General features: G+C 38.0%; 1 protein-coding gene and 1 long non-coding RNA gene across 2 annotated transcripts; one reads left to right on the top strand and one right to left on the bottom strand.

The window, feature by feature from the left end:
• Positions 1-4794: 4794 nt before the first annotated feature.
• LOC124253140 (sulfotransferase 1A1-like) lies at positions 4795-19366 on the bottom strand. Its single transcript, XM_046686858.1, has 6 exons — positions 19254-19366; positions 18217-18416; positions 16955-17278; positions 11628-11731; positions 10627-10810; positions 4795-6484 (listed from the first exon to the last, which is right to left on the bottom strand). The coding sequence occupies exons 1-6, from the start codon at positions 19280-19282 to the stop codon at positions 6369-6371; spliced, it is 957 nt and encodes a 318-aa protein (XP_046542814.1). The 5' UTR covers positions 19283-19366; the 3' UTR covers positions 4795-6368.
• LOC124253142 lies at positions 12355-14272 on the top strand. Its single transcript, XR_006892105.1, has 3 exons — positions 12355-12626; positions 13307-13445; positions 13977-14272. It is a non-coding gene; the product is annotated as an uncharacterized LOC124253142 (long non-coding RNA).
• Positions 19367-24405: the final 5039 nt, after the last annotated feature.

Genomic DNA, 24405 nt, shown 5'->3' with positions numbered 1-24405 from the left:
TGTTTTTTTTTAGTAATTACATATTTTGTGTTATTCGTATTTTTGTCAAGCTCTGTGATCCAAAACGAAATCCTTTTAAGGTAATACAGTATTGTCTGTCTGCCTGTCTGTCTGTCAATAATGTCCATTATGTTCAGCGATATATATGTAGTAGTCTTAACAGAAAAAAAGGAAAGGATCTTTATATCCATAACATTAATGTGAAAAGAATCGATCTTCATAGACTGCTGGTGTATATGTAATGTTAACTGACATTGGCATACGTCCACCGCATACATATACAATCTTAATGTGTGTTGTCCAAACTGTCCTTGACTTTGTCTAAACATAGCAACTTATTTCCATGAATCAATGTCATCAGATTACAGTGTCATTATATTATACAATATACTGCTAATTATTAATAATAATATAATTCTTCCAGGGGAGTAGCTAGGGAACTAGTCACTGCAAACACATGAATACATCAACTACCTCCCCAACAAAACATTGCAGGTATTTGCGCTGAACTGATGACAAAAGTCAATCACAATGACGTCACGAGTCCACAAGCGGGACAGGGGTCAAACGACCTTGTCACAAGCTTAATAACGGGTATGTCCACCATCGGCATTGAGAACAGCAGTGCATCGACGACGCATAGAGCCTATCAAACGTGCAAGGAAGGCTTGTGGGATGTCACGCCAGATTCTTTCAAGTTCTGTTGCAAGGTCAAGGACGTTATCTGGCGGATGAGGAAGACGGCGTAGACGTCGATCCATCTCGTCCCAAACATGCTGTGATTTTGCAGGCCAAGGCAGTACGTCAACGTTGTGGTGTTGCAAGAAATCCATAGCAACCCTTGCCGTATGAGGGCGGGCATTGTCCTGTTGGAATGTTAACCCAGGGCCATGACGTTGCAGAAAAGGAATTGCCACAGGTCGCAGAATCTGATCCCTGTAGCCCACACCAGTTAAGTTGCCCTGAACAATCACCAAAGAAGTTCTTTGGCGTGCTGTTAATCCACCCCAAATCATCACGGAACCACCACCAAAGCGATTCCTCTCCAAGACACAGGCCTGTGCATAACGTTCTCCCACGCGTCTATAGGCACGTTGATGTCCATCACTATGGGAAATGTTAAACCTGGACTCATGTGTAAAAACAACATTTCTCCACCAAAACAAGGGTCTGCAGACATGATTTCGGCACCACATTTGGCGAGCTTGTCGATGACGTTATGTCAGGATAGGCCGTATGGCGGGACGTCTCGGTCTGATCCCATGATGACGTAAACGTTGTCGAACTGTTTTGGGGTGGATACGGCGAAGTCCTGGGATGGTTCGGGCAGTCATCATCCAGTCATCCATATGTCCTGTCTTGGCGTTGTTACACATGGACGTCCAGAACGTGGCCGATCGATGAAGTTATTTGTGTTCTGGTAGCGTCTCACCAGTGCAGAAATGGTGTTCCGGTGGCAGTGGAAATGTGCAGCCACTTGTCGTTGAGACATTCCCCCACGGACCATCCCAATGGCCTCATGACGTTGTGCAGACGTGAGCCTTGGTATGCTATGCGTCTCAATGGCCGTTTAATTTTTTTAACGATCGCAAGGGCAGGGGTTGAGCTTTCCAAAGTGACAGTATTGTGTGTCATTTGCTCTGTTTCTCTTTCCCAGAATGCACGTGCAACAACGTATTGCAAGTCTCAAGGATGTTGGATACATGTCACTAAACTCTGAGTTTAAATCCTTATGTGTCTACACAGGTTTGATAAATTTAGATTTTAAATTTTTGTATGCACAGTTTTTTTATGTGCCTAGTATATATGAAAACTTACTTTTCAAACCTTTCACATGCAAACAAACCAGAAATTGTAATGCAATGCATTTTAATAATTGAAAATAATGAACAATGCGAAAATGGCGAACCAAACACACAACAAATAAATACGATGAGTTTAAAGTGAATTAGGAATTTGAACAATTTGCCCACCGTTCAATCATTGTATCATTGGATTACAGTTCTTTTGAACCCGTGAAGATCCGGATTAGAATTGATCTTCAGTAACTCATGCTTGTCGTAAGAGGCACCTGACGGGATCGGGTGGTCAGGCTTGGATAACAAATGTCATCGTAGATCGAAGCTCATGCTGTTGATCACTGGATTGTCTGGTCCAGACTTGAATATTTACAGACCGCCGCCATATGGCTGGAATATTGCTGATTGCGACAACAAAGACAACTCTAACATTGTAATAAGGTACTCTACATCCGGATCAGCATTGTGTGTATGGTTTAGAACCATTTATCATTCTCCGCGTTCAAGAGCCACATGTACCTTCCAGGCACTGCATAGATTTCAGAACCACCTCTTACTTGACATATGGCCCTCGGGAATCTGCTCAGCGTGTGCTGTTGTACAAAGCATATATTGCGACAAGTACTGTTTTTGTACATGTCAGTACTATTTTAGCACTTGTCACATAACGAATATGGGCGGTGTTTGCTTAATGAATGTGTATATATAAGCAAGTACGAAATTGTCGAAACTGCTTCAGCGTCGTCATGGCTTTCAGAGAAAATACTTAAAATACTATATCTGCAGAGTCATTGTGATGGTGCGCGAACATAAATGCAGAGTTATATTACGGCGTGTCTCAATTATGAACCACCAAGTCTCCGCTATATCATATCGTGTCACAGTTATTTCCCAAAGATTCTCAGTTTTATTACGGCGTGTCACAGAAATGTCACACCAAGTCTCAGTTTTATTACGGCGTGCCACAGAAATGTCACACCAAGTTTCAGTTTTATTATGGGGTGTCACAGAAATGTAGCACCAAGTCTCAGTTATATTACGGCGTGTCACAGAAATGTCACACCAAGTCTCAGTTTTATTACGGGGTGTCACAGAAATGTAGCACCAAGTCTCAGTTATGTTACGGGGTGTCACAGTTATGGCCCAAAGAGTCTCGGTTACATCACTGACTATCCTCATGAAAAAAAATCATGTTGAAGTTACATTGCAGAATGTGTCATCTATATCAGTGCTGACGGGTGTCTGGGTAATAAAATAAAGTGCTGCAGTGGTATCTGACGCGACCTTCTACCAGAGCTTGTTGGACTCAGTATAGCAGTGTAACGAATAATAATGAGCCTCAGTATACAAAAACAAAGGGAAACCTCTCCCAACATTTTTACTGTCCATCGTCGAGAGGTTTTAGTCTTCGAGATGGTTTCATCTTTATTGTATAAATTGTTTTCGTCACGATATGGCTGAGATATTGCCGATGTAACGTTACATATCAACTCACTCACTCACTCACACCTTTGTCAACATTGGCATGTGTGAAACTATTTTCTGACCTTTTAACTTTGCTAATGTGCCAGATGGTGTACTTACGTGTTTGTTAAACATCTGTGCAAAGAGTGAACAATCAGTTGACGTGCCGCAGGTTGCCCCTTAGTCTGTCGCACAGTCCCTGAATCGTCGCCGCCATTAACTAGCCTTATATGAAGCAATCTCAGATTTCCCCAGGTTCGAATCTCACCAGAGCTCCTTTTAATTTAAATGGGATTATTTGTTACTATCAAAATTATATTATATTTTCAGAAACTAAGCGTCAGTCTAGTTGCCACTCGGTGTAGTAAAGCGGGCAGTGGGAGCATCTATGGAACTCATCGTGAACATATCACAAGCTACCTATTTTATGAAGACCCGGGTTCGAATCCTTCCATACATGACTTATACCAGCTTACCAGCTTTCCTATACGCACCGGTATAAACAAGTCGTGTGACTAGTGGGTGCCAATGGTAAAGGTAGGACGTGTTTGCGTTCACTTTCGGCGAACACCTGGTGTTATTGGTGACTTGTAGCAATCAATTCAATAAGTGAATGAGTTAAAATTCAAAGTCACATCTGCAGTATTTCAGCAATATCGTCACTAAGAAATTTATAAATTCATAAATGAATAAAAACAAATTTTGATAATATTCTTGCCGATCTGCAAAGGACAGTAAAACAACAAGATTATCACAGATATAAATTTAAGACTTGTCATTAAATCTAAAATATTTTAACTATAAATTACAATACAATATAAAAGCAGGCTGTAGATTGCCAACAACTGAAGGTAGATCACCATACTATGGACCATGAGGACTTACAGTACATTTGCTTCCTGCATGGATCCTAGCTGGGTTTAAACCATCCCGTCACATGTTAGCATCAATTCAATGATGCAGATTGTCCCTGCCCTAAATCGGCTCCGGGGCGGTAGGGTAGCCTAGTGGTAAAACCGTTTGATATCGCCGCTGTATAGCTGAAATATTGCTAAAATCGGCGTAAAACTAAACTTACCCTGACTGACTGACTGACTGACTGACTGATATTCCAGCAATATCACGGCGGAGGACACCAGAAATGAGCTTCACAAATTGTACCTATGTGAGGAATCGAACTCGGGCCTTCGGCGTGACGAGCGAACGCTTTAACCACTTGGCTACCCCACACTGATTCAGCTCGCCCAAGCTCGATAAACACTATTCCTGTACCATTAACACAAGCTATATACCAGCCCTGAACCTCTGATGACCTTTTTTACCGTTCTACGCGGATAGTGTTGCAGTTAAAGCCGATGGGTTTTAAATAATGGCCGTCACAGGCCACATAACTCTTCAAAGTATAATAATATTCCAGAAGGCCAGACCGTCAAACATCTTGGAGAGTCACGTTATTCTCGCTGACATCGGCTTGCGGTGTTAGAACTGCCATTCAAAATGTTGTGCCGAACATAAATTGTAATGAGTTGTATATCATATAGTATTTTATTAAGTCTCTTATTTGATCTAACGGCCCAACTGTTAAGTAACCAACAACAGTAAGTAAAGCAAATGTAAAATAAGCTGGCTGGTATAGTCCTTCACTGGCTACTATATAAAAGTCAGTATGGCTTGGCTTCATCCGTTATTACATGTTGATTGCACTGGAACACTTTGAAGTTATATTAAATTCAAGGTGAATCAAATGTACACTTCAAAGTTGTGAAATGTGGTATATCGCCAACAGTTTGAGAAAAGTTGCAATACTGTTTTAACCTAGAAAATCATGTACAACATAAAACTCATCATTTTCAATAATATACTAAATCGCCAGTCACAGGATACAGAATACCAAATATTTATATGGAGATTTTAGTTTTATAAATAGCATGTTAATAATCATGGGTTTTCTTCTTTTTGATTATCAATGATTCATTATGAAACGTAACCAGCAACCTTAGAATCGTTACCCTGGTTCGAATACTGCAACTGCATGAAATGTCAAAAGAACAAAAATCTATTTTTACACCGTGTAGCATTTTCCCCATCTTTGAGGGATCCGTTCGTCGTCTCTTTGCCTAGATTGGCTAATGCTGTTCAGAATATGTAGGAGTAAAGTATCGTCGCAAGAATTAGTGTGTGATAAACAAGTGTCGTACACTGATTTCGTAAATAAATAAGAAACTATCAAAGTTTCCATTCTGCAAGACCCAATGAGTGACGCACAATCACGGGCAACAATATTCATTGACAGTTCTGACTATCTGTCTTGGTTACAGTGAAAAGCATAAAAACAATTACCAATGCGCTGATGTTTCCGGAAATTCCGTGATGTCATTGGCCAAGCTCGTTGTGCATATATGGTAATTCTTTTGATGTCAAGGATGAGTGAACAAAGGTTCCAGGATCATTCATTCTGTCCTTCTGTTTACACTTTCAGTTAATGATGTAAAATGTGCGTATGAATAATGAATTAAAAATTTTATTTCAGATAATGATCAACATTCAGTGTGATATCACATGATTTCTCATTAAGGTACAGATTCTGGTACTTTAATGTTTTGAGTACTGTCCAACACTCTCAATGTTAGACAACTAATCACAAGCACGGTAAAGTCAGCGATCTAACCTACTTTGCGGTTTACACCAAGTGGAATTCTGGCAACTGATAGTCTAGATCACGTACTTTGTGTACCCCTCCGACAAGTGTGACATGCTTTCGGCCGTGGGTGTCGTTAAGTTGCAGCTTACACTTGTGAGAGGTGTACGTTTTAGTTTACGTTTAGTCCTGACGTTTAGTCACATGAACGTTTTTGATTTTTATGAGTTTTTGTCTTCGATACGTTTAATGTCACAAGGTAGGTTAAAATCTTAGCCAACAATCTATTCAAGGCACATTTCTATGAATTCTTTTGAAATTAGGTTTTAATAAACTGAAGATAAAAAAGTATGCTTATATATTATAAGCAATAAGCACATTCTTTTTTCCTTCATGGAAGGATAGGCGGGTTCTAGTATTGCACGTGGAATGGTAAGGTTAATACAGCTGACACTCGCTACATGACCTCACACGGGTGTGTAGGTAAACGTGAACCCAGAACCCTTCATCTTGGCATTCCACTTTTGATCAAATCTCTCGCTTTCTGCCACAGTGAACCAATTCTTCCAGTCTCCGATTTCACCTGAAAGAGAAAACGAATGTAGCAAAGAACCCGTATTGTGATATGAAAATGTTTGTAAAGGCGAATTATGTTGGAAACGTAATAATGGATGAAGCAAAGGTAGGGGGTAAACTATCATTACCATTTACTACTACCTCTACTACTACTACTACTACTACTACTACTACTACTACTACTACTACTACTACTACTACTACTACTACTACTACTACTGCTACTACTACTACTACTACTACTACTACTACTACTGCTACTACTACTAATTTTTTTTTTTTTTTAATAATAATTGTTTTATTCATTCAAAATCAGTAGATACAAGTATACAAAGTACATGATGCAACAACACTTGTACATCGTAGAACAGCATATGGGTTGGCATTACAGATATTGGGATCTTCATTTGGCTGGGAATGTGTGCAGTAGAGATGACCATTTTCTGTCAAATTGTAATATTTTTTTATTCTTACTGGCAATAAACTTTTCTGTCTTGAAAATATCACTCAATATTTTTACAAATGTATCCAGTGATAACTTATTTTTTTTAATACTTGATATATGGATATATATTGTTTACTGGCAAGAAGTATGTGATTCATAAGGTCGTTATTATCTCCGCCAATTAAGACTGTATATTTTGTCAGGGTAAAAGTTTTCTGATGATTTATCTTCAATATATTCTTTCAGTTTCAGCCAGAACGTTTTCACACACTCACATTCCCAATAAACAGGTATCAACTTTTCTAACATTCAATTACAAAATGAGCAAGGTTCATCATCTACTAATTTCATTCTCAATCATTCTTTCTTTGTTTAGACAATATTGTGGAATAAATTTAAACTGGAAGTCAATCAATTTAGTATCTTTTGTACATCTTCTATATTTTCAAAAAATATCTTGCCATGGAATTGCAATATCAAAGATATTTTGCCATTTTTCACATGTTGAATGTAGGTTTTCAGTGGTTATAAGTTTATCATAGAAATATCTGGATCTCTTTGGTGCTGAAAGTAAATCTATCAGTGATGTGTTACGATAATTATTATGAACAATCAATAAATTCTTTCTTATAGTTCCTTTCCATTTTTGTGGTATATTTGAAAGAACCTGATCATAGTCAAGAATTGTGCCTTTAATTTTGTAAGTTTTCTTAAGTTCACTAAATGGCAAAATACCTTGATCATTACACAAGTCTCTTATAGAGTGAATACCTTTGAGATGCCAATGTCTTATAATGAAATTACTATTTTGGAATTGGTGATTGAACCAAAGGGGTTGGGATAAGATTTGATCAATATCTGTAAAATCAGTTTTATGTGTTTTATAGAATATTCCCCATGCAGCCAATACATCTTTCCAAAAGGGATTCATAATACTGACATAATTTTCAATATTGGCTCCAAGCAGAAATATATCTTTAAATGGAAAGATACTAGGGCTAGAACTGCTATTATTTTGAAGATATTTATGTAAAACTGACAGTTTTAAAGAGTTTATGAATACCTGTACATTAACCATTCTGAGTCCCCCCTCTTCATATTTTCTAATAAGTGTCGTTCGCTTTATCTTATCCCGCTTATCATTCCAGATGAATTTATAAAATATATTGTTTAATTTGTCAATGAATTCCTTTGGAGGATTTGGGAGTGAAGTGAATATATGCACCAATGATGAAAGTGCTTAAGTTTTAATAACAGTTATTTTCCCTATTAATGTCAACTTTCTTTTCCTCCAATTCCCTAGAGTTCTATTAATAATTTCTAGTCTTCTTCTTGTATTAATTACCCAAATGTTATTTAAATTAGGATTAAGTCTTATTCCTAGAATATCAAAATCCCCATTATGCCAATCAAGCTTAAGATCCTGGCATAAAATCATGCTATTACCTGCCATTGAGCCAATCCACACTGCTTTGGTTTTATCTATATTTATTCTTAAATCAGACATTTTGTAGAAATTATTGAGAGTGTCAGTTGCTGCCCTTAAACTTTCTTCACGCCCATCGAGAAATAATTCAGTATCATCTGCATACTGTCCAATTTTATGTTCAGTGTTATTCAATGTAATTCCTTTTATTGCAGTGTTGTTACTAAAATTTCAGCCACTAAGATGAATATATAGGGAGAGACTGGGTCCCCTTGTCTACAGCCCCTTTCAATGTCAAAAAATTATGATAAATGACCATTCTGTATAACACATGATGTAGCATTATTGATTAATATTTTGATCCATTTTTCCATATTGGGTCCAAAGCCAAACTTTCCAATTGTTAAAATTATAAATTCTTTAGAGACAGTGTCAAAAGCTTTTTCAAAGTCAATAAGTAACAAGAGTCCCTTTTTATCTTGTACTTTTGCTTCAAACATAATGTCGTATAATAATCTAATGTTTTCGCTAATACACCTTCCAGGTATAAAACCTGTCTGAGTTTCATGAATAAGAGTATTCAATGTTTTTTTAAGTCTATTGGCTATACATGTGCTGAGTATTTTATACAAAGAATTCAGTAGGGAAATTGGGCGCAAGTTTTTTAACAACTGTCTATTTTTGTTAGCTTTTGGAATACATGTGATGACGCCTCTGTTTATTGTTGGACTTAACATATTTTGCCTGAATGCTTCAGATATATATCTACAAACTCAAATATGAAGATCTTTCCAGAAAAATGTAAAAAATTCTATTGGGAAACCATCTGCTCCTGGGCTTTTGTTGTTTTTCATTGATTTAATGGCTCGTGTTATTTCATCTATAGTAATATCACCCTCAAGATTTTCAGCCTGTACAGTGTGCAGTTTGGGTGTAATAATATCATCAAATATATTAATATATTCATCTGTTATTTTACCACCTGATGAGTATAGATTTTCATAAAATTGTCTTTGTTCATTTAATATAGCCTTACCATCTGATATTATTTCCCCTTTGTCATTGATAACACTATTCATAAGCTTAATGGTATAATTTCTTTTTTCGAGATGACAGAAATAGTTGGTTGGTTTTTCTCCTTCCTCATACCACTGAATTCTATTTCTTATCTGTATACCTCTTATTTCATCTTCTTTTAATTTTTCAAACTCTAATACATTTGGATAGTTCAGAAAGTTTAGTTTCACATATGGTTTGGAAATTTTCTCTGATTTCTTCTTCCACTGCAAAAATTTTCCTTCTAAATTTTTTTTTTTTTCAGTTTTGATTTTTTTTAAGTAGGAAGAGAATGATATTGTTTCCCCCCTTACTTTCATTAAAATGTTTCTAAGAACAAAGTGTCGCTTATATTAAGTTGTAGTTTAGAATCTTCAATGTCACTGTGTTTACATATTCTTGGTTATAAAGTAATGATGTATTTAGTTTCCAGTATCCTCCACCCCGTTCCTTATTAAGTTGATTAGAAAAAGACATGGTAATTGCTGAATGATCAGATGTATATCCTGGAAGTATTGAACAGTCAGTTGTCATGTTTGCTAAATCTGGAGAAACTAAAAAGAAATCAAGTCTGGACTGTTGTTTAGGGTTTCTTTTCCGCCATGTGTATTTCTTTGCATCATAATTTCTCTCCCTCCAAATGTCTGTCAAATCATACTTTTCTATATTATCTAACACTACATTTCTTGCTTTTGGGTTATTGATATTTTTATACTTTTCTAAGTCTATGGAAGGATTAAGAACTAAGTTCCAGTCTCCGCATATCATGAAAGATTCATTTTCAAATTCATCAATTTTATGAAATAATGCATTATAAAAATCAGGTTGATCTTGATTAGGACCATATATATTAGTCAATGTGATTCTTATTCCTTCTATAGTTACATCTGCTATTATATAGTTTCCACTGTTGTCAGTCATGAATTTGTGGATACTTACTTCCAAATTATTTTTAAATAAAATAGCGACCCCTCTTGCATTTGATATATATGGTGCTATAATGCTTTGAAGACCCCATTCATTTCTCATAGTAGTTTCATCTTCCCGGGAAATATGAATGTCTTGCAGACATCTTGGACCTCAGAAATGTTATCTTTCTTTGGATGTTTGGTTGTATATTTTTTTTCAGATAACTGACAAATAAATCGATTTTATTAAAAAAAAATGTAATCACTTTGTTGCCTTGGGTTTGAGATTCAGATTGAAATGAGACGCCTTATACCTTTCCTGTAGAATGTTCCTTCGCTGCCGTCTGCCCAGATCTTCATTGGACCGTCACCTTTTATTTCCTCGTCAACCTTTTTCATCTTCTTAAAGGAACAAGCAAGTGCGACCTCTTCACAGTACTTGTCAGTAGATGATAGGCCGAGGAATTTGGCGATGTCTTTAACAGCCTTAACAGGACTCTGGAAATAGTGGTGTTAACAGTTTTGAATTTTTGTCGCCATGTTTTAAAACATTGTTTTGTGTTATGGCATATCTTTATACGATTTTCTCGATTGGAAATAGCTTCTGTTGGTGGATATCGATACACCGAAACGTCGCATCTACAATACTGACTGACTGAATTTGGTTTTACGCCGCTTTTCGCAATATTCCAGCAACATCACGGCGGGGGACACCAAAATGGCATCTACAATAATTGCAACTGAATAAAGAAGTTGTCTATCCATAAAACATAGTTTCTAGACCCATCTAAATATCAGTGAATGTTGTTCATTTATCCCTCACACGATTACTGATTTACTGATTCAAATTTAAGGATGTAATCCGAATATTGAACTGATTCAGCGAGTCGGAACACGCAATCGCATCAGCCGCCTTATGCGACAAGCATGTAGCGCTGAAGATCAATTGTAACCCGGTTTTCGCTCAAACGATTATCATATTAGCTCTGCACGAAATTTGTGAAATATCGTACAACTTTTATTGGCGATTAGGTGCCTGACTCTGAGGGTGTGAGTTCGAATCCCGGATGGGGCTCAACTCAAAAAAGTACTAGAATTTGTACTTTACTAAGAAAGTGTAATCCCAAATATAACATATGTTACATTTGACCACTTTCTAAACGGCATTGTGTAATCATAACTTTTAATGGTTCTTGTATAGTATAGGGTACACAAATACCCCAGGTCTGTGTAAACAAGAATACTTTTGCAAGTTTGCAGCCAATAGAAGAAAACATACAACACCTTGCGTTGTTGTATAATTGTAAATACTTACAATTTTCATGTACTCGTAGTACATATCAAGGACAGGTAACTCTGGTGCAGCTGCCACTTCGGTTTTCCATGATAGCAGATAGGTGGAGTAGGATCCAAACGGACCTAGGAAGTAGATAGGAAATAGATAACTATGAAACACAAAACTTAATCCGTTTCCTGTTTAACAGGGGACGTGTGGATGTCGGACTATGCAGTTCCATCTATCATAATCAGGTGTCATCATAATCATAATCACTATCAAATAGTGATGGTACCAGGTGTCCGTGAAGACACCAACCATACAAGGAGTGTTTCACAAAGTTAGTCCACCAAGTTATGCCACGTGGATACACCCCTCACACACTGTATACTCCCAGCCGATCAGAAATTGATCTATTTCCTTAATATTGAGCGCCAGGAAGGTGGCAAGAACAAAATATCTTCACAGTCAGGAGGTCTGTTTTTGTCACTCGACCGTGATCGAACCACAGACTTTCTGGGGCCGTATTTATAAAAATTCTCAGAAATTTCTTAAGAATACTCTTAAGTCGCTAAGAAAATTCTCAGCTAAGAGTTACACTTAAAAGTGTAGTTATAATGACTCTGAGCGTACCTCTTAGCTAAGAGGAAAAGGAAACTCTGAGCGTAATTCTTAGAGCTGACATTGGTCGTAACCAGGGGATTCCCTGTGCTATATTTAGAATTTAAAGCACTCTTCCGGTTTGGAGGCGAAACTTTATACCACGTGACGCAAGCCAAATTGGACATCTGACCAGACATTGCTGTTGGTCCAACTTGTTGATGAGCGGAAGTCAATCATCAAGGGCAAGTTTGGACCGGGAGTAACATCAAGAATGAAGAAGGAGGCATGGGGGGCATGGGGAGGTGGCAGCCAATATCAATGCTGCATTTCCTAACGTTGTTAGGTCAAACGATGACTGCGAGAAAAGATGGTACAACATCCAGTCCAAGTCAAGGCAAGAAATATCTGCTTTCAAGAGACAGCTCAGTGGCACTGGTAAGTAATTACATTTCTAAGTCTTTTGATCACAGATATCTTGGAAAATGATAATATTATTCAATTTCAAATTTTTATGCACACTATACAAGCCTCAATTATTTCAAGTATACACAAAGTTAGAGTTAGATACAGATATATAGTACATGTGAACACACACTCGTAGATATATATGAGAATTAAAGAGCTACATGTATTTTGTTTCAATACAAGTTTTTAAAATAAGGTTAGTTATACTGATATATGGGCCAGTGTATGAACTGAAAAACATTGCTTGATACTTGTACATACATGTATGTTGTATTTCTACGTGAGAGATGTGTTCTCATTTATACAACATAATCTACAGGGGCATATTCCTAGAACATAAATAAATGTAAAAAAAGTTAGTAAAACATATTAATTGTAATTATTTTCAGAGTTTGTTTTATTATACACTATCTTGTAAATTCAAACATGATAGCTACATAATTGAGTAATATGAACCATGATACAATAGACATGAGCCACTAGTATAGAACCAGTGTTTAGAAGAATGATCACATTTCACATGTTTTCTACACCTAACAAAAGACTGATCTATGCAAAAATTAATAATTTTTTTTATTTCTTTTATTTGATATCGGTTATTAAATGCATCAAAAAGTACATAAGCATTCAAAATTTTGAAATGTTTGCAGGTGGAGGGCCTGGTCCAAGCAAGCTGAGTGCTGTTTCTGAAGCAGTTTATGATGTTCTTGGCCAATCCAATGTCAGCATAAGTGGAATTGAGGGGAGCTTCGATTCAACCCTTTTACAGGTCATGGACATATCAAACTGGTTAACAATTTTTCCTTTTGGTTTACAATACTTTTTTAATATTCACTTTAAATTTTACATTCAAACATTCATTTAAAATATTTCTTTTCACAGACAGACAGACAGACAGTTTATTCAGTAATTTAGGCCAAGTGACACATAGTAAAGTTACACATTTTCAAAATGTACATACTTATCATGTATTAAATATATATTATATAAACACATTTTTCAGAAAACGAGCAACAGAGGTAATAACATCTTCATTCTTAGAATTTAAAAGATTTATCATAAAATGTTGATCCTTATACCCTGTACATAAGTTTGGAAGATATTTATTTCGCAGGTCTCGATAGTGCTTGCACACAAATCACACATGATATTCATCGTCGACGTGGTTGCTATTACATTTTACACATAAAATTTCACTTGGATTCAAATTGTTATATTTACGCTAAGAGTTTACATTGAAATCATGCAAGGTCATTCTGAATTTACAGAAAACTCTTCTCATAGATTTGTCATGCAATACAGTTAAATATTTCTTTTCAGAAGTCAGGAAGCTGCTGTCGTTGAAGCTGAAGCCTGCTTCCCCCTGGATGTGCTAGCCTCACCCCAGCCCAGCTGTGCAGCTACAGCAGCATTCTCCACTCAAGTTCTACCCTGCACAATGAACGGACACCTCAGTGACAAAGAACTTTCCAGGAAAAAAACATTGTTGCAGATTGACGTGCTTCAGCTTCAGAAAGAATTATTAATGCTTAAATTGGAAAAGATGAAGACAGATCAATCTGATAAGTAAATGCAAGAACTATGTCTGTACATGCTTTCCAATATCAAAATTGTTTGAATTAGTACAGGGGTAACATGGTTATAGTAGAGATATTGCAGTTACTCCTTAAAAATAATGTTTGTACTGATTTTCATGCATTTTCTAAATAAATGTTGCTTCATACTCTGAAAATGAACATTTGGGAAATGCTGTCTGTATCGCTGTCCATCAACGGTGGAAGTTTGTTGTGGGGGAAGGCTACCATCAACACTATCTTCACCATCATCACTGTCCCCATCCTCATCGCCCTCATCATCAGTGCCTTCATCAGGAGGTATATAAAGATTCCTCTGCTTGCATAGGTTGTGCAGTATGGCACAAGCAATGATTATCCTACATGCTTTCTCTGGGCATACCCTCACTTCACTATGCAAAACATGAAACCTTCGCTTTAGCTGACCAATCCCCCTTTCTACAACAGCTCTTGTGCGCTTGTGTGCTCTGAAATATAAGCAAAACAAAATTTTTAATTTTCTATTGACAGTATATCTCTGTCCCTTAAAAGAAACATGAAATTTGAACATATGTCACTATCAAAGAGAAGTTGGAACTTACATTGTGCAGTGTCTTGTCATAAAATATTTTCCCAAACAAATATACATGACATATGTAACAATGGATATAAAGTGGAAAGTCTTTTTTACCTAAGAGCTATAAGCATCTTGTATATTTAGTAAGTTATTTATTCATTAAATGCAGGTGTCATTTTTCTACAATATAATCAATATCATGAATCATTGCATCTATTAAGTGTTTCTTTTCACAAATATCATACATACAGAATGTATTTAGAATCATATTTTATTTGCCATTAAAATAACTATGTAAAAACTGAAATAAGATTGGTAAGGACTATTTGCATAAAGTCTTCTCAATTGAATTTTTTTTTCTAAAATATATTTATTTCAGATTATTGGCTTCAAAATATCTTTTTTTGCTAACTGGATGTCAGTGAAGTGATGTATTTTAAAAAAATGTTCTGATAACTCGATGGCAGAGATGTTGTGTATTTACAAAAATATCATTTGGTTTTAATTTGATGGGAGTAAAGGTATGTATTTAAAAATATTCATATTGATAACTGGATTGTAGTGAAGTCATGTATACTTTTGTGATGATGCAGGGTAAAGTAATAACAGCTTGTGTTACAATTTGATTAATATATACAAGGAATAATGATCTTATTTCTGGGATTGTCCTGCATGATTTTAGTAGAAACCCACAAAGAAAGGGAAATTACTCTAACCAATAAAGTTAAAGGGGATGTTGCAGACCGTGCCCTTTTTATGACAGGCTGAACATGTGTGCATATCCGTCAGAACTCTCTGTGGGTAGGTAAAATGTAGTTTTTATGAATGCAAGTTCGTAATAATGGTTTTTTTTAGCACACGTATCTATCGTTTATAGATCACGAGGTAAACAAAACAAGGACACATATCATACCTGTTGTAATCTGTTTGGGGGCCGGGTAGAGGTCTCAAATATGGCGTTAGTAACCAGCGTTTGCAGGGGTAGCAACTGTCTCCGAGTAGATGGCAACTTGTGGGCATGTAGTTCCTCTCAAACAGCACTTTTAAACCACTCTCGTTTAATATGCGAGCGTCATGGGTAGAACCAGGCCACTTCGCGATCACATCCAAAATGTAATAATCGGCATCGAATACAAACTGTGTGTTGATGCTGTGATAATGTTTTCTGTTCACGTATTCTGCCTCATGATCTCACGGTGCAATTACTCGTACGTGTGTACCGTCAATGACACCAATGACGCCTGGGAAACCTGCTATGTTCATGAACGCTGCTTGTTTTCTTTGTATTTCACGCACATGAACTGGGAATTTTATGAACTGCTTGACGATAGATGGCGATGTCAAAGCATTTAATGTATCATTGATGACACAGCTGACCGTGGACTGTGACGGTCCCAAGTCATCTCCATTGCACATTTGCATTTTACCTGTGGCTAAGTAGCGTAAGGTGATGGCAATTTTCAGTTCAGGTGCGATAGAGTAATTTCTGTCCGTGGGTGATTGCAAAGATTCTCTCACCAAATCTGTCAAAAATATGATTCCCGCTCGATCAAAACGGAATCTTTTGACTAATTCATTGTCATCGTAAAAAGTTAAAACGTCCTTACGTTCTCGAAAGTTTCTGAGGTGACGGATGCGTTGTCTAGCGGCCGCCATTTTGTTGAGTTAAGAAAATTCTTAGGTAGATTAGGAGTCCTCTGTGAGGACTCCTAACATTTGCTCACTCTAAGAGTACTCTTAAGAGTAAAGATGTTTTATAACTAGGTCTTAAGAAAATTCTGAAACTTAAGAGTAACTCTCACAAAAATCTCAGTATTTTCTACACTTAGGAGTAACTTTTAATTCTTAGAATTTTTATAAATACGGCCCCTGATCTCTGACTGGACGCTCTGTACACTTGGCCACATATGCGCTGAGATGACTGCCTGGACATGTTGCAGACTTTGTCAAGTGAGAATCGTGACTGTTCATACGATAACACCTGTGATCATTTTGGTGTTTGTTCTCGTTGGCTGCTTGCACGATGGAATCAGGCCTTTGCTTGAATTCTTGCATAAACATAACAGCAAGTGGCGATTACTCCAGAAAGTATTAATAAGCATTGAAGGTTGATGGATGAACTGTATGAACTATGGACTATGAAGTGATTAACCACTCAGTGCACTTACATTTCTCTGACAAAAACGCCTCTGTAAACTCCACGAAGTCCCCCTCATAGTTATATGGTGGAGTCACATCTCTGCAGTGGTTGAAGAAGGACACACAGACATCCTTAGGGTTGCGCATGATCTGAATACACTTGATCTTCTTCTCCACGACCTGTTTAGGGAGCATGCGCAGAGGGAGGTGGCTGTTGAAGACACGTGGCTGTGGCACTGCTTCTATTCCTTCTTTGAAGATGAATTCCAACATCCTGGTTTCTTTGACATCCTTTTGATAATGGATGGTCCCACTGATTAGCATCTCGAGGACTTCCCACAACCAGTGGGTTCCTAAAACAGTTAAATCTAGTCAGACCCTCCACAAAAACCTAACGTTTAGTTTAAACATATTTTGTGTCTGCTATATATTTTGTAACATGTCCAGAAACATGCACAGTTATGGACTTTGAAACAGGAAGATCTCCTCGTCCCACGTAAGTGAAATCAATGAATTTTGTGTGTGTGTCCTTTTCGTCATTGCGTGAGCAGCAAAAGAGAGGTAGACACCAGAAATGGGCCTCACACATTATACCCACGGTCGAAGAGAGCCTGGATCTTTGAGCGGACGCTTTAACCACCAGGCTACCCGTTTTTCTTCTGTGAAGACATACTCAACCATCCAGTTGTTCTGTACACCTGGGCGGTGGGGTTCGATTCCCCACATGGATACAATGTGTGAAACCCAATTTTGGTGTTCCCGTGGTGATATTGCTAGAAGATTGCTAAAAGCGGCGTTAAACCAAACCCACTCACTCACTCCTGCACAAATAATACTGACATATAATGGGCTTCACACATTGTACCCACAAGGGAATAGAGCCTGGATCTTTGAGCTAACGATTTGACCACCAGGCTACACTTTGTTTCTGTAAAGACATGCTCGACCACATAATTGTCTTGTACACCTAATACTGACTGAGATAACTTACTTCAGTATTATTGAATCAACATTTTGTTTGATCCCTTAGCGACGTCGGGATCCGAGATTCTATCACAGATTCATCTCAATATCATACCCGTGCTGAGTTTTGTACATACACGCCTATTACTGACGTTAAATCAACCATTCCTCCATGCACAGGTATATATGTGATTTCCATCTCACCCAGATGGCAGAGATCGCTCTCCGTCAAAGGACTGCCGGTTGTTGAATCACTCCCTGTGTGGCAATAATGCCACAGGAGCTGGGGACACTGTTAATGACATGTAATAACATACAGAGTACATACCGCATTTGGGATACGCACAGATAATGATGTCATCGTCCTTCAGTTCGGCTTCTGTGACACTTTTTATTCTGTCTGCTTGTTTCTGTCCCTTCACCAGGTGTTCAGGCAACATGAAGAAATACAGCCCATCATGCTTGAAACAGCGGAATCCATGTCCTTTCGAATTCTTCGTATCGGCAAGCTCACTCAGGTCAGGGTCCCTGGTCATAACCGAGATATATAGGCATTGTGTTTGATTATATCCTTAATCTCGTCCCTCAATCCATCCATCCGTCCATTAATCCATCAATCATCCATCCAACCATCCCTCCATCTCTTCATCAATCCATCCATTGCAAATAAGTTATCTACGCAAAACAAACACTGAAGAATGACGAAGTGTACCGGTGCCTGCAATCAAGGGTTGTGAGTTCGAATCAAGGCTCGGCCTTTTTATACTTTTAGCTTGCGCTCAAACATCAAACACTTGCATCATTCCTTATCAGGTTGATACGCAGCGATATATTTGAAACAATACTCAATCTATGGAGTTCACGTACCAATGGAAAATGGAAAAAATGAAAACATTAGCTACATAATTAGTCAGTCTTTTCTACTGAATACCAAAGACTATTCTGGTGTATCTTTAAGTCAGATATTGTCATAATACACACAAATACACCCTGATAACTACATCGTCACTTACTGGTGAATTGCATGCATCTCCGCAACGACCTCATTATGCAGGCCTCTCCATTATAACCTTACCTTCTAGCACTATTCATGGGATCGTCAATAGGATAGGGAAATGTCAGAACAAAAACCTAGTTTAGCATGCATACCAAAGCGGGGGACGCCAGAAACGGGCGCCACCCTTTGTACGATTACTCTGTATTGAAACATGTATCTCAGAACAGCTGTACGTTTGCAGAACCATACCTCCATTAAACAGTCAAATTTACATGCACTTTCAACACTTTTAATAGTCAGTACAATTGTGAAGACTGTGTAGGGACTTTGAAACCAATTCAGAAAAAAAACAACAAGAAGAGACTTACATCACAGACGTTTCGCCCTCTGAAGCCATGGTGACTTTCCGCGGCCTTGTTCAATGCAGTAATGCATTACACCATCAAAATGGGTCATATAAATGATAAGCTGCACTGAGGTGAAGGACGTTCGTAATCTACTATTTGTGGCACTGTACACAGTAGGCTAGTCTGTCTCACAGTCCCTGAACCACATTATTTTCCCTACTTCCAAGCCCTCTCTGCAGTGCTAAAGCCCTAAATAAAGCAAGTCTAGGTTTCCTCAGGTTCAGGATCTCTGGTCTCCCTAGGGCTCCTTTTCAATATAAATGGGCTTGTTTGTTACTATCAAAATTATATATATTCAGAGACTAAGCCTTAGTCTAACAGTAGGCATGCGCAAGACTGCAAAAATTCAATTGCAGTGCGCTTACAAGTGTATACAATTCCCGTAACTTTCGGTCAGTCATTGTAACAAGTAGAAGTTGGTTGGTTGGCTGTTGTTTAAGGCAACACTCAGCAATGGCGGCGGTCTGTAAGTAATCGAGTCTGGACCAGACAATCACTGATCAACACCATGAGCATCGATCTTCGCTTTTGGGAACCGATGACATGTGTCAACCGACCACCCGATCCCGTTAAGAGCCTTTTGCCACAAACAGGGTTGCTGAAGATAAATTCTAATCCTCATCTTCACGGGTCAACAAGAAGAGTGAGTGAGTGTGTTTAGTTTTACGTTGCACTCAGTGATATTCCAGCTATATGGCGGCGGTCTGTAAATAATCGAATCTGGACCAGACAATCACTGAATAAAAACACTATGAGCATCGATCTACGCAAATGGGAACCGATGACATGTGTCAACCAAGTCAGTGAGCCTGACCACCCGATTCCGTTAGTCGCCCACAAACAAAAAGAAGCTACAAAAGGATAAACATACGAATAGTACTCTTCAATGTGTTATCTGTCAGCGTTATTTTCGGTGTAACAATGTTCTAAAGTAATACATTGTATAAGTGGATAGTCAGTGAGGGAAAGTGGTGTGTTATATTTAGACTAGTGCTATATTTAGACTTGTGCTAGATGTAGACTGGTGCTATATTTAGACATTACTAGATTTAAACAGAAAGTTCTGGAAGCTGCTGCGGGGTAGTACTTTCGAGTTTCTGATTTGTGTGTATATAAGGGAGCTACCCATTGCCCCTCATCTGAGATTCCATGGAAATTTTATTCATCATTTGGGGCTGGATTGTGGCCAAGCTATTTTAAAAGTGTACGAACATAGATCACCAGAAGTGACAGCCTTGCGAGAAGCTGACAAAGAGCAGAATTCTGGTTATTCAATTTTTGACATGTGTTTTTTGAACGATGCATAGGACATGATGGAGTTGATTCATACTATGAGTGGAATAAATTTGGTGTTTTGCTGCAAATTGTGAATAGATAGTGATGTATTTTTACAAGGCTTTCTGATGTTTAAGTTAGATGTTGTTTGTTTATGTTTGGGGCTGTGCATTGTAATTGAGTTTGAATATCTTTATAATAGAAGGTAATGAGATAGTGAGGGTCCATAATAATTGTGGAGGAAAAAAAAATATAATTGTATTTTTCGAGTTTGATAAATATTTTATAAGCATTTCCATCACGTCTGTGTTGTGTTGATGTTAGCCATGTTGGTGGTCAAACTGAAGTAGTGCGGCAGTGTTGTATACGTGCGCAGTGAAGCGGTCATGAAATCAGACGCATTTTCAATCCAAGATTGATAGTGTCTAATTTTATTGATTGTCCAATCAAGTCCGAGTATTTCACGTAGTCATGGCAGAATATCACAATCACCGCTCTTTATTATATTAACTTTGAATTTGCACTACCACTCTAGTTTGTACCGCCATGGTGACTGATACTTTTGTATTGATTCCTTTTGAAATGTAAACTTAGCTATTTTTAGAATACAACTATTCTGTCCCTATTCCTTTGAGTTAAGCGCTATATAAGTTACCTTATTATTCATGGAAGGCCAATAGAAAAGAAGGTTAGGATCTCAATGTCCATAATCTGAATATCCAATGAGAAAACATCTTCATAGACTGATATGTGTAATGTGAGCTGAGATATGCATACGCCCACAGCATACATATAGAATCTGAATGTGTTGTTCTAGATGCTTCCAGACTGTCCTTGACATTGTGTAAACATAGCAACTTATTTTCACACAACTGTCCTGCTCTTACTCAATGTCATACCATTACAACGTCGTCATACTATACATTCCTCTACCTCCTTCTGAAATAGAATTCTTGCAGGGCAGTAGCCAGGGAGCTAGTAACTGTAAACTCCTGAATGCATCAACTACCTCTCCTACAAAACATCATTGAAATTATTTGTGTTAAATAGATAACTATACAATCAAGGATAGTATTAAACATTTTCACAGTTGCGCTGTAAAAAGAAAAATAGAGCAAACCAAACACAAACTGGTTCGAATCAAGTCAGCAAGATGACTTCTAAAAATAAGTCCAAGCAAATGCTTATAATTACTTATACCGTTATAGTATATGCCACGTAACGTACTTTCAAACGTTTCACCAGGTCAATGAAAACAGAAATTGTAATGCGAATAGTTTTTAACAATAGAATATAATGGACAATGCAAAATGGCAAAACCAAACACAAACAGGTTCGAAGGATGTATCTATCAAAGAGGAAGGTTATATTTGCGGACAAATTGCAAGAGGTGTATCTGGTAACAATACTAACAAAGCAGAGCATGGTTCTTGTTTTGCAAACCGGTGAACAGTTGGATCAAAGTCAATCAAGATTCCTACGGACGTGAAGAAGTTAAATGGGCCGCTCAGTTACTATAAGTGTCCTTTGGAAATACTCTCTCCCCAATTTCATCTGTCAGGTTATGTAATGAACTGGCACCGAAGGGTGTGTTTCAAATCAACCACTCGGACAAAAAACAGTCTCTGTTCTAAGTGCTGTGACAAATGGTCAGGCAAGGGACATAACAGGTTCCTCTTCCAGTTCATTTCAGATGTACATCCAGCGGTATTGTAGTCCAAATTAACAGGTTCCTCTTCCAGTTCATTTCAGATGTACATCCAGCGGTATTGTAGTCCAACAAAACCTTGGAAGGGTCATATTTGCTTGGCAAATCCTAGGCTTTCTTTGACCCTATCCCATGCAGTTGCACCTTCACGGATGAAAAGCACAGCTTCACAAGAGGCTCGTATGGGATCAATGGTTGCACGTTAAAACATGAATCGTTTATACGCTAAAGTGCACAGTAACAACCAGACCACTGATGAAATCAAAAGACTAAATGAAACTTGGAAGGGACCTCGATCTCGAGTCACCATCCTGTTCAAGGGCAGTCAGACTTTCGACAACAAAATGAACACGATGAGTTTAAAGCGCATTAGAAATGTCCACGATTTATCCACCGTTGAATAGTCTTCTGTCGACACACCACTGCCTCGATGGATTACAGTTCCTTTGAACACGTGAAGATCCGGATTAGAATTGTTCTTCAGCAAACCATGCTTGTCGTAAGAGACGACACATATCGTATCCCAATTGTGTAGATGGAAGCTCATTCTGTTGGTCACTGGACAGTCTGGTCCAGACTCGATTATTTACAGACCGCGGCATCATAGCTGGAATACTGCTGATTGAGGCGTTAAACAAGTAACCAACCAACCATTCAACAAGGAACTCAACATGCGGATGCGCATTATGTCTGCCCCTGAAGGGTCGGGAGAGATATTGTTTTGGGTTGAGTTTCCGTTGGCGTTGGCGTTGGCGTTGGCGTTGGCGTCGGCGTTCCCATTGTTTCCAGAACATAACTCTAAAACTACTTGAAAATCTTAACCAAATTTGGTATACTGCCTCTTCATATCATGTAGATGTGCCTTCTGGGGGTTTGAACTTTTCTTTCAGTTTTATTTTTTTTCTGTTTCAATGGCAACAAATTTGGACTTGGTCTTTTTGAAAGGTAGGGTTTGTGTTCGGAGCATAACTCTGAAACCACTTCACCTATCTTCATCGAAGTTTGTGTACATAATTCCAATACCAATAATTAGTAAGCTTAGAAGCATCAACCATATACATGTACTGCTATGAAACTTGTATAATATGTTTTTCCAGAGATTTTAGAGATTTTGAAATTGAAGGAATCAAACGAATTGTTCGAGGTCTCAACTCTGAATTGGGGGAAGGGGGAGACATCTGTTTTTACGAGTAAAAACACTTTCAAGTTGTATATGTATATGGTGTAGAACCATATATCGTTCTCCGCTTCGAGCATGAGACGCCTTTCAGCTTCAAGTAGAGCAACAAGGACCTCCCAGTCACTGCATAGATTACAGAGCCACCCGTTACGTGACACGACGCCCTCGGGGAACCTGCTCATGGTGTGCTGTTGTACAAATACAGCCATAGGGAATGGGAGTTACGGTCAACCCCGACTCCTTTGAACAACGGTATCCTTTCAACTTGATGTAGAGCCACAAGGACCTCCCAGTCACTGCATAGATGTCAGAGCCACCTCTTACTTGACATAACACCCTGGGGGGAACCTGCCCACGGTGCTGCTGTTCAATACACCCTAGCGTACAGCCGCCACACAGCTGGAATATTGCTGGGTGCGGCGTTAAACAACAAACTTTCAAGGCATATATTGCAACAAGTACTGTTTTCGTACCTGTCACTTAATGAAAGTGATGTTTGATTAATGAACGTGTATATAGATTTGTGCAAAGAGATGTGACACAAGCCAGAAAGAATGCTATTACAAAACACACACACACACACACACACACACACACACACACAAACCAACTAAAAAAAAACAGTGATTAAAGACTGCATTCAATTACAGTAAGTAATATCCTTTGAATTGACCAGATTTGTGTTTCACACATATTGTCTGATTTGCAAAATTTTCAGTCAGGCATTATGTGTAAGAGAAGGCTATAGATTTTAGTCGAATTTCACGGCACTTCACGAAATGACTGATTCATTTAGTCATTACGCGAAATGACTGATTACACAGATTGACTGTAACATATATACGCACGAACGAAACTCACGAAGCTGCTTTAGCGCATGGCATTGAGCGCAATACGAAGAGAAAATAATTAAAATACTATTTCTGCCGAGTCATTGTGATGCTGCCCGA

Source organism: Haliotis rubra, unplaced genomic scaffold (assembly GCF_003918875.1).
Source record: "Haliotis rubra isolate DU_JTF1 unplaced genomic scaffold, ASM391887v1 Scf532, whole genome shotgun sequence".
In the NCBI taxonomy this organism is placed as follows: Eukaryota; Metazoa; Mollusca; class Gastropoda; order Lepetellida; family Haliotidae; genus Haliotis; species Haliotis rubra.
This window is presented reverse-complemented; position numbering and strand designations above follow the sequence as displayed.

Excerpts from the sequence above, each read along its gene's own strand:
- LOC124253140 (XM_046686858.1), bottom strand. The coding sequence starts at position 19,282 with ATGGCTTCAGAGGGCGAAACGTCTGTGAT. Across the intron at positions 18,417-19,253 it reads GAGGGCGAAACGTCTGTGAT|GGACCCTGACCTGAGTGAGC; the intron begins GTAAGTCTCTTC and ends GGTTATGACCAG. Across the intron at positions 6,485-10,626 it reads AGGAACATTCTACAGGAAAG|GTGAAATCGGAGACTGGAAG; the intron begins GTATAAGGCGTC and ends TTTCTCTTTCAG.